We start from the raw sequence: 12,323 nt of genomic DNA, 5'->3' as shown, positions 1-12,323 counted from the left end.
ATTCTCACACTTACTTTGTGTACCTGCACATGTGCACGTGCATGCACCCACCCACCCACCCATGCATTTAACTTAGCAGCTATAGTTTTCCTGGCTTTGTATTTTAACACTCTCAATGAACAATGTTTGTCTATACACCTAATTCAGAATCCATTTCAGTACATTCCATTATTATTATACACTGCTTGGAAAGAAGATAATGGACCCTCCTCCGTCATAGGCAAGATGCATCGTGCTATGTAATAATAAATGATGTGTTTGTAGCTGGTATAAATTGGAGAAATACGATAATCTCAAATCAGTTCAATTGTGCCCTGGTGAAATGGTTGCGAAAAGAGAACTGACTAAGTTTGAAAGAGGCATTGTGATAGAATGCCATATTGCTGGTCTATCTGTTCGGCAAATTGTTGACAAATTGGGCTATCTTAGGTCAACAATCAGTGATATCATACTAAGATGGAAGAGCAGGAAGTCAACAGCAAGCGCTACCACAGTGGACAACCCACCACATTCACTGAATGTGACCATAGGGTGCTATGAAGGATAATGTGTAAAACTTGCTATTTGTCAGCTGACATATTGAACTGGGAATCTGGGCATTGACTGGAACATGAATCTGCACAAAATATTCAGAACTAAGGTTCACAGCATGGTATGACTATAATATGTAAGCTCCACATTACCTGAACCAACATTCAGTGTTGTCTACAGTGCAGAGAGCATGTACAGTGAGATGTGGAAGCTTGGAAAGCTGTGTTATTATTATTATTATTATTATTATTATTTATGACACCTGCAAGGAGTCCGAAGACTCATCGCAGGAGGACACCAATTGTACACCTCTCCATCTCCACCACTACACCGAATCTCTACTACCAATCATCTACATCAACGCCATCAGTGTTATGGAGCAACAAATCAAGCTACACCCACTACCAAGCAGATGGAGGGATGTGGATGTGGAAGATGCCTGGTGAACCTCTCTTAACAGAGTATGTAACCCCAAATATGAAATTTGGAGGTGGCGGTGGTCCTATTTTTCCTGGTTTAGCCTTGGATCTCTGTTTGTGGTGCCATGAACAACACCACACGCTGCCACCTCCTAGAGGTATCTGAACATTCTGAACATGCAATGTTTCCTACTTTGTGGTGTTTCTACAGAAGTGACCATTGTCTCTTTCAGAAAGACAATGCACCATGTCATAAGGCTGCTGATGCAATGGTGTGGTTTGTGGACATGAACATCACCACACTTGACTGGCTTTCACAGAGCCCTGATCTCAACCTCATTGAACATCTGTGGAATGAGCTGGAACTTCAGCTGTGGTCAGTGGTGAGCTATGGAAATTTTAACAAAGGCTCGCATCGTCGAGCAAAAAAAAAAATAAGAAGCATATAATTTATCCATAAATATTTCAAAATGATTTATTTCTTTCATGTTTTGTTTTTATCGAATCATCTAATGCTAAGTATGAGCGCAATGCCAAATCAAAACATTGGGAAATTTTTGTAGAAGTTTGATTGCAACATCTGATTGGTTTCCTAACATTACAGTAGCTGCATCAGAACAAAATGCAATGAAATGATTTTTTTATATAGTTATCAGAAAATTGATATGAATTTAAAGTAGCAATTATAGTAGCATGTATATATTCCACAGTGGTATTTTCTAGTTCTACAAGATTATTAAACAAGAAGAACAAGGGGCTCGCAAATTTGAGAAAAATTTAACAAATCTCTGCACGAAAAATTTTTTTTTCGTGCAGAGTTGTGAATGATTGGAATGCCTTGCCTGAGAGTGTGGTGTCTGCAAGGAGTTTGAATGTGTTTAAGACCCGGTATGATGAGATGTGTGTGAGATAAAAGGACCTCCTAGATGAGTCTTTGACTCCATGAGGTCTTGTTTAATAATAATAATAATAATAATAATAATAATAATAAGGCTCGCGCGAGCCCAATATAGCTCACCACTGGGTGTGGTCAAGGAAAATCTGATCCACAAGAGTCTCGGACCCCCATGACATGATTACAGGAAGAATGGTCCAAAATTCCCATTGATTGCCATCATATAATTTTAGAAAGTATGCTTTCTTAATTCTTGAAAGTATGCCAGGGCCACCTATGGTGGCCCTAGATCTTATTATGGTGGGTGCCATAGCCGTTTGTTCCTCACACTGTGGTGTCTGTAGAACTCTTTCAAAAAAAAAAAAAAAAAAAAATCAGCTAATGCCTTTCTATTCCCGTATATGGGAGTAGGTGAGGCCATTTAGCCCTATCTAACTTTTGGAGACTGAGTGGGCAGTTCAATCTCCATTGGTACCAATCAGAGATAGATGGCCCAAGGCTATCACTAATTAAGCAGTACACAGTGAAGAGAGATGGCTCAAATGTGTCGCAATCTTGTGGTCCCTAACACAATATATTTAATGTCTGAAGATAATGTGGGTTCTACGGTCGATTTTCTTGACTTTACGGGAAGAAAAACCTGAGTTTCCGGGAGGAAAAACCCGCTTGCCCATGCCAGAGATCGACTAACTCGGGAACTGGTCGAAAAAAGGCTTAGAAAAATTTCCTCTAGTCGCCGACTAGACTCAAAACCAAGTCTTCCTTCGTGCAGCCAAGCGCTTTGGTGTGCAAACGCCACATCCACTGAGTTAAACAGGCTCATAGAACTCTTTCAAAGCAATGTATATATATCCTTCCTTCCTTCCTTCTGTCAAATTTAGTCCATATGTTACAAACTTCACACTATTCCTTCTACAAAATCTGCTCACTGTGATCATTAACGTCTTCCTCATTGTCACCTCTAACATGGCATGGCAGCAGAATTGTTATTATTATTATTATTACAAGCGACACCAGCGAGTCCTTAGACTCATCAAGGGAGACCCTAAACATCATGTCCACACAACTACTCAACATTCTCACAGTATCTATCATACCTTGCCTTGAACTCAATCACTGTCATAGCACCCACAACAGACTCTGGCAGCTTATTCCATTCATTTAGCATGAATGGAATAAGCTGCCCAGTTCTAACACCCTTGCTAACCACACTCTTGCCCAGCTTCCATAGATGTCCCCTGGTTCTCCCACCACCAGTCCTGATCTCAAAAATATCTTCTGAATTAATCCTATAGAAACCCTTTAGCAATTTGAATGTCTCAATCATATCTCCCCTTTTCCGCCTGTCAACTAATTTCTGCAACTCACAAATCTTCAACCTGTTCTAATAAGGTTCATTCCATAGACCTGCTATCATCTTAGTCGCTCGCCTCTGGATCCTCTCCACCTCCTCCCCATCAAGAAGGAACCGAGGTGACCAAATCTGGGCACAGTAGTCGAGATGAGGTCTTATCAAGGCTCGGTACAGAGGTACAATAATTTGCTTGTGTCTGCTCGTCAAAGTATTTTTCAACAACCAAGTGATTTGATGAGCTGATTTAGCCACTTTTGCAATGTGTCCAGCTAAACTTCATCTCCCTATCCACCAACACTCCCAAGTCCCTAGCCCCATCAATCTCATGGAGCACAGTTCCACCAATGTGGAATACTGCTGATAATCTTTTAACCCCAAAATGCATAACCTTACATTTTGTCACATTAAATTGACATTCATTTTCCTTAGCCCAGAACTCCAATCTATCCAAGTCTTCCTGCAAGATTTTCACATCTTCTGCATTCACTATTGCCCTACCCAACTTTGCATCATCAGCGAACAAATGAACTGTTCCTCTTAGATCCTTCCCTATGTCGTTAATGAACAAATTAAACAGCAGTGGTCCAAGAATAGTTCTCTGCGGCACACCATTAGTCACAGGCCGTCTTTTGGACTCTCCTCCTGAATAAACTACTCTCTGATATCTCTCCATCAACCACCCACCAATCCATCTCACCAACCCTATATCCATTCCCATATGTTGTAGTTTATGGATTAGAATTCCATATGGTATCCTGTCAAACACCTTTGCCAGGTCCAGCGGTATCACTGTAAACCCATTACCCTTATCCAGTTCGGCCGTCACTGTGTTATAAAACTTGAGCAAGTTACTGTGGCATGATCCACTCTTCACAAAGCCATGCTGTCCCCCATACAGTATCTCATTGTCATCAATCCATTCCTGTATTTTTCCCTTGACTACTTTCTCCAAGACATTGACAACGACCTCTGATATGCTAATTGGTCAGTAATTTGAAACAGTAGTCTTGGATCCTCCTTTATGCAGTGGGACTATTTTCCCCTCTTTCCACTCCTTCGGGACTAAACCAGACCCAAGACTCAGATTAAACAACATGGTCAAGGGCACTGATACTAATTCTTTAGCCGCTTCACGTAAGACTCGTGCCGGTATACCATCCAATCCCACAGACGTATTCATTAACATTCTGTAATAGACTATTCACCTCCACTTCATTCATCACAATTCCTATATAAACTAATGGTTCCTTCATTTTTTTCAATGTCACCACCTGGATAATATACTCTTGCAAAGTGCTTGCTCAGTAATTCCACTATATCGACTGATTCAGTGACCTCCTTACCATCGGTATTCCTTAAAATTATTGTGTCGTGTACAGTTTTTTTTTTTTTTTGCTTGCAGCATATTGAAAGAACTGTTTGGGATTCTCTTCAGCTTGCATAGCTAGTTTCCTTTCATAATCCGCTTTTGCTTTTTTTTTTACCACACTCGTTACTCTTCTGGCCTGCGCTTTATACCATTCGTGTGCTTGCAGGTCACTTTTCTCTTTAAATTCTCTCCACACTTGTTTCTTTTTTTGCAGCTCAAGCTTAATGGTGTTATTCATCCATTTAACAACGACTTGTTTTACTATTTGGACACTAGGTATACAATCAGCCATAACCTCCTGTAAATGCTCCTTGACCACTTCCCATGCTCTATCAACATCCAGCCCTTGCAGTTTTACATGCCATGGCACTGAACCAAACAATTTCCTAAACTTGTCATACCTGCTCACACGGTAATTCCACATATACCCTGTCTTAATCGAAAATTCCAAACCTGTAAACACCTCCCAGATCAAGACCTTATGATCACTCTCACCAATAGGTGGCAACATGGTCATATTCATTACAGTCAAATTCTCAGATGCTATTACCAGGTCAAGCACTCTCAAACCCGTAGTATTTCCTGTTGCATGCTGTCTCAGATAGTTATCTCTTAATAATTGAATAAAATTCAGTTCCTTCCTCCCATGTGTCTTCTCCTCCTTCCAATCAATGTTACCATAGTTGAAATCCCCCATAATAATTATCCTCCTTACACTCATTACTGGTCTATAGCAGCACCCAGCTATATATTTTGTTATACCAGTCTCAATCACACACCAAATAGCCTCAGATGAGCTCTTTTCACTATCCTGCAATACAACTTCAATTCTCCTTGGCTGCAGTTCATCAGCTATCATCAATAACACTCCTCCCTCCATTTTATTTTCTCTGTCCTTCCTGTCCTTCCTAAACACACTGTAACCTACACATGGCCAGGAAGAGCCAATCAAGGCTAAAAATTCTTCCTTTTTGTTCCTAATACTCCTGGCATTAGCATACATGAAATGCAGAGGTCCCTTTGTCCCACCCCTATCTTGATGCGTTATTCTAACTATCCCATTCGGATTTCTTGTTCTTAGTACTGGCTCGGGTACATTATATACATTCTTACACTCAACTGTCTTACTGATGTCCGCATATCCACTTCCCCCCTTCCTTGGTAGTTCTAGTTTCCCTGGTTCTGCACATCCATTTTCACTTCATTCAGCAACACTTTTTCCAGTCTCCGCACACTGAATCTATTCAATTGCAGGCCATCCATCTTGTAAAAATCCTTTCGCCAATCAAACTCATTCCACACGTGGAATGAGTTTGATTGAATGACGGTGTGGTGTGGAATTCCACGAATTCCACACCACACCGTCTGCATAAAGACGGTGTGGTGTGTAACCTACGCATAAAGTCATTTGCGATTATGGCCCTCCTTCTAAACTCCTCTCTGTCATACCGTGGCAAAACAGACTTATCATCCTAACTCTGTCACTCTTTTCTTTTGCTACCTTTAACAATACTTTCAAGTCCTCTCTCATAAAAAATTTATCTCCTTTCAATTCATTCGTACCCGCCACAACTATCAATTTCTTTCGCCCTCTGTTTTTGTGCTCTAATACTCTCACTTACATCCTTAAATTTCACACCCGGTAAGTACGATTTAGTTTAACTCCCATCTATCACTCCTCTTAATAATGAGTCACCATACAATACTCTTTTCTTCATTTCAGAAACTCTCCCACTCTTATGCTTATTTTTCCTTTCAAACACTTGTTTATTTCCGTTAGCCGAGGCACTCTGGAAAGAGTTTTGCAGGTGCTCTAACTCTCGCTGCACACTGTGTATCACTGTGTGCAACCTAGCGATCTCACTCCCTACAAATAATTCCTCATTTTTTTCGTCACTGAAACCATTTTCTCTCTCTCTCTGTATAGTTGCTTTCACTCTCTTTGATCACCGCTCTCATTGCCATCTTGTACAACATCGCAATTCCCTATCAAGCCTATTTTCACTCACATTCTGGCTTTCTTCAACCATAGCTATCTCACGACCTGATGCATACTTCAATTCCTTACTTTGCTTACACTTTCTGCACATTCTCCCACCACTATTACTTTCCATCCAAACTCCAGCCTCCTTCAGGAATGCATACATCCCACACACATCACATTGGACAAACTCCCTCACATTACAGTTTTTGAACAAAGGCGATGTATTTTTGGACGCCATTATCTTATGTTGCATTGGCATCATGTGCTATTCTATGAAACGTATCGTTAAAATACTAAGTTTAAAGAAAACATAATTCACACGAAAATCACACAGACACGACAAGGTACCAAAAATAAACAATACTACGTTAAAATTCAAACCAATATTCTAGAATGAATCTTTATCCTTTCACTCTTATTTTCACTTCTTCCAATAACTATTTCATATCTTTTCTCATCAGCATTTCTCACTTTTCAAGATATTAACGCACCAAAATAATCAATTCTTTCACTTTACTTTTTTTTTTCATTCTGTCAGTTTCAGTAATATTAATTTTTGCACCTGAGAAAGAAGATTTAATCACATTTTCATTTAGTACTCCTCTTATCATAGAATCACTTGTAAAAAATTTTACCCTAAGTGTAAAATTCTTTCACTCAGTCATACATTTTTGCTTCTTGCCTTGCACGTCTTGCAATTTTTTTCTCTTTTCAGCTCCACTATTCACCTGATGTTTCTGTAATTCTTCAATTTTATACTTTGTTCTGTGAAGGACTTCACAGACATGCACAATTCATTTCATGAGTTCCAATTCTTTTTATTATTATTATTATTATTATTATTATTTTGACACCTCCAGGGAGTCCAAAGACTCATCGAGGGAGAGTGTGCCGACAGCATTGAACGATTAGTCCCCTTCCAACTACTAACTACGCTCAAACTTACTTAACTGAGCCATTAGTAGCAGAGGCTCTACCAATCGACCAACCTGCCTTTCCACAACTGCACTTTTCTCAACTATATTGCTGATCCTTACATTTTCTGTACTTCTATTGGCAATCTCTACTGCATTAGAACATTTTACTTACTCCATACAACTGGCACTCATTCTCCAAAACATTTCTAAATATTCACTCTCCAACTTGCTCTCCTACAATCACATTTCCTGAGTCATACCAACAACATCTACTTTAATACAAATATACAAGATTTTCTTAAAGCTAAACAACTTTATCGCACAATAATAAAAATCAAACAGCTGTATAGAAATGTATTTCAGGTATTTAACAATATTAAGTTATAACACTATTAGAACAAAATAAATTATTTTGTTCTTATGGTATTATGAGCTTAAACCATTCAAATAACTAAAAATGAATAACTGTCAATGTCTGAGAATTTCTATACAGGTTATCAGCACTGAAAAGATAAAGTAATTCAGAAATAAATTCGACATAATTACAAAAATCAATTATCATTTGCTGCACCTTTTATTATAGATTTCTGAATAGTTGTCGCTCTCTCCACTAATGAGAGTAATATATTCTTGTGGTCTTGTTGTATTCATTCCTGCACAGTACAGTTTAAAATATTTTCCTCTTATATATAAATCATATTCACCATCTTTGTGCACATTAGTCCTATGCTGAACATCAACACAACTGATAGGAGGACCTGTAAAGAATGGAAAGTGTACGTTAAATTATAGAATTCAAAAACGAATAAAATTAAAATAAACAAAACATTAAATATGGTATAGCTCTATTTTTCATGTTGAGCAAGAGAAAAATTAATTAACTAACACTGATTATGTTATCTGTAAGTAAGTAAGTAGTTGCTGTGCTACATTCCCAAAGAAACTGGTTCTGACTGAAACAGATAACATTTTTAACATGTCGACACCATTTTGTGTCTTACATGTGATGCACATTAGGAAAGAGCCTCACTTGACACAATAAATCTTTTTTTTTTTCTACAATGGATGGGCACATTTTCACAACCATTTTGATATATACACAGTGTGATTATTACATAATGAGACAAAATCACATAAAAATAATGAGCAACTGCTTTGAAACACAGCAGGTAGGTGTCTAAAGGTATATATATGTCATGAGTTCAGCAGACACACTCTTCTAGATGACCTTGTGTTCAGGGATACACGAAAAATAATCAGTAATGGCGGAAAAACAAGTAAAGTAAACAAAATACAAAATGTTAGTTATGGAACAATAAATGTTAAGTTTGAATCATCGCTTTTATGAATATTGTAAAATTAAATCTGTGGTTTGTACTTTTAGTGTAGTAATTTTCCTTTCCTCACTCATTACCCCATTTCCACTATTTTACATTAAGATAGGTACTGAACAAAATTGTCAGTATTTAAAAACAGCTATTTTAAAAACAAGGGGTACAATTTATAGAAATGGGTTTAAAAGGGGTGCACAAGTGGAAAGAGGTTGGGAACCCCTGCATTACATGTGACAGTGAATTAGAATTCAGCTGCAGAAACAATAAATGAAACTTTACTGGAATGCTATTGTATATGATTTTTTTTAACTATCTTGAATTATTTTCATAGCTGTTTTTACTATTCATTGAAATCTTTACTTAATAATGACTTTCAAAGAAAACATGACTACTGGTCACTTGAATAGCAAATAATTTTAAAGAAATTCGTTTTTGCATTACAAAATTAGGTTGACATGACAAATATAAAATTCTGTTTACCAAAAAAAGTGTTAAAGAAAGTTATGAGAATGTCAGAGAGAGAGAGAATGGGTAAACCAGGGAAAGGGATGGAATGAAGAAAAATTGAAAGAGAGAGTATGGGAGCAAGTGACAGAAAGGCAGATGAGAGATGAAGGAGGAAGAGTGTCAGGAGATAGACAGAAAGATGTAGGCGAAAAAGAAATGAATGGATCTGAGAGGATAGCAATGGATGAAGATTCACTGATTGTTAGTGTGCAGAATGGAATGGTACAATAACAATAAAGCAAAGAGAGAATGTGGATGATATCGATGGGTGGTATGAAAGTTCTCAAAGAGAGTGTAAATAGAGTGGAGAGAGATCTGAGGTTAATATCAGAGACTGCACCAGTACAGCATAAGAGTGAAGCTACTGGATATATACTGGATCCTTGCAGGGCATTTATGGCTAGGAGAGATAGAGAGAGAGAGAGATGGATTGTATTTGAATATAGAAGGGCATAGTCATCACTGGGCAAGTAAGTATTATTATCATTATTATTATTACGGCCAGCTACAAGGAGTCCTCAGACTCATCGAGGGAGGGAAGCCAAACATCATGTCAAGAACAACTATTCAACATTCACACAGTATCTATCATACTTCACCTTGAACTCATTTACAGTCATGGCACCCACAACAGACTCTGGCAACTTATTCCACTCATTTACCACTCTCCAAGTAAAAAACCTAGCTCTAACACCCTTGCTAACCACACTCTTACCAAGCTTCCATGAATGGCCCCTAGTCCTCCCACTACTAGTTTTATTGTCAAAAATATCTTCTGAATTAATCTTATAGAAACCCTTCAGTAATTTGAATATCTCAATCACATCACCCCTTTTTCGCCTATCAACCAATTTCTGCAGCCCACAAATCTTCAATAGTCCTGCTATTATCTTGGTCACTCGTCTCTGGATCCTCTCCACCTCCTCCCCATCAAGAAGAAACCTTGGTGCCCAGATCTGGGCACAGTAGTCTAGATGGGATCTTATCAAGGCTCGATACAGAGGAACAATAACCTGTTTGTCTCTTCTTGTTAAAGTATTTTTCAGCAACCAAGTGATTTGATGAGCTGATTTAGCTACTTTTGCGATGTGCCCCCCCCAAAACTTCAACTCCTTATCCACCAACACTCCCAAATCCATAGCCTCATCAATCTCCTGGAGTACGGTTCCACCAATGTGATATACTGCTGCTAATCTTTTCACCCCAAAATGCATAACCTTATACTTTGATTATTAGGACAAATCAACTAGACCTACAAAGATGGATGGTGGCAGAGCTGGCCTCATGTGGGGATATTCACTTGGCAGGTGGGAGAATTTCATCTCCCTGTGAAAGACTAGTCCTGATTACTAGAGACTTGAAGTGGCTTGAAAAAGTTTCATGCTTGGTCTCTAGAGCAGGGTTTCCAGACTATGTAAAAATAAATAAAAAATTATTTATTTTTTATATATATAATTATATATAAAATTTATAATAATGGAAAAAAAATAATCCTTAGCCAACCCACAGTACAAATATGCTATAGATTTACTTATAATCTTTCGTGGGTGGGAACATTAAAAAATAATAATCAATTATTTAAATTAAGGGGATATTAAATCCCACATTATTTCAAAGCCACATTATTTGTAAGAAACTCAAAGATAAGAATCAAAGAGTTTCATGCCAAATATAGCAAACTATAAAAGTTTTGGCGAATTGTAGCATAAGCTAAAGCATGCAGAATATATAAGAATAGTGATCAGAACACAAGTTCTGATCACTATTCTTAGTATTTCCCATAATGCAAAACACATCTCCTAGGACAGTGGTGGCGAACCTATGGCACGCGTGTTAGAGGTGGCACGCCCGAGAATTTTGCTGGCATGTCAATGATATACATATGATATCCTTTTATATGCTTATAAATTATTCCACCTTTTTTATTTTAATTGTTACAATACGTACAAGTTAAATTTTGTTTTACAGGAGAGAGCAGCTATGATGACATGAATTTGATTGGTGCGGTATTAACAAAAGATCATGCGACCCAAAGACAAATGGAACTGACAATTTTTGAGTTGAAATGCTAATTCTCTTCAACCGAATTCCATAACATCTGCAACTGTCATAACAACATTCACTATATATTTCTTAGTTTTAAGACATTCACGACAGGGTGTCGTTTATCGTTCCGACAGAACTTCTCATTATGGGTGGGCTCATCTCACACAAAGTTTCAACCCTTGGTTGATTTTTATTGCTGCTTGTTTCGTTTGAGCTGGAAGGGGAACTCAAACAAGCATTATATGGTATGTTTCAATTCGTGGTAGAATTTTATTTGAAGCTTTTGTGATCTGAGAATTTCAAATGCAAGCAAACAATTATTTGTTTTTGTAATTGAAAAATTACATGTAATTTTTCAATTCAAATTCAAAAAATCATGTAATTGAAAAATTGGACAATAGTTTTAGTTAGATACTGTGTTTCCGGTGCAACATTTTTGCTTGCCTATACAGCGTAGTTTCTGTGAGAGGGGTACATGTGATTCATTAGTTAGCGCCGTTTTTATTCCAGCTGTCTCTAATTGCACTATCTATTTGTTAAATATATTACACAGACTGCAAAAGCCTCTGTACCTTATTCAGGGATACAATAAAACTATTTTTTTTTCTTGCATCTACAGTATATAATGGCTTTTGGGGAGGGCGTGTTGTTTTTTTGTGGGAGGTATATATGCAAAACCTTTTAATGTCTTTTTTCGTAAAGTGAAATCAGGGGTGCCAGTTATACATGAGGGCAAGTTATATTCGACAGTAAGCGTTCGCCGACAAGTTGACATCCTTCTGCTGCTTCCCCTGTTCCACTGACTTCTATGGTGAGTTACAATGCATAAATATTTTTATCAATACCGTTTTTTTTTTTTTTTTCAAACCAACATCATTAAAATCAATTTAATAATACAATAATCAATTTTATACTGAATAATATTATAAACTTTTGGTGATCAGAATGGGATATGTCAATGAAACTT

The 12,323-nt window shown here is 37.6% G+C and overlaps 1 protein-coding gene across 1 annotated transcript in view; it reads right to left on the bottom strand.

Annotated features, from left to right (window-relative positions):
• The window catches only part of LOC150109852 (A disintegrin and metalloproteinase with thrombospondin motifs 9-like), a 605,150-nt gene that overhangs the window by 51,509 nt on the left and 541,318 nt on the right, over positions 1-12,323 (bottom strand). Inside the window, exon 30 of the mRNA XM_090396355.1 lies at positions 8,041-8,227. Coding sequence (XP_090252481.1) covers positions 8,041-8,227 — 187 coding nt within the window. The remainder of the gene's footprint in view (positions 1-8,040; positions 8,228-12,323) is intronic.

Source organism: Typopeltis vanoorti, chromosome 1 (assembly GCF_054136105.1).
Source record: "Typopeltis vanoorti isolate ZY-2024b chromosome 1, IOZ_Tvanoo_1.0, whole genome shotgun sequence".
NCBI lineage: Eukaryota > Metazoa > Arthropoda > Arachnida > Uropygi > Thelyphonidae > Typopeltis > Typopeltis vanoorti.
Note: the sequence above shows the minus strand (reverse complement) of the source record. Positions and strands in the feature narration are given on the sequence as shown.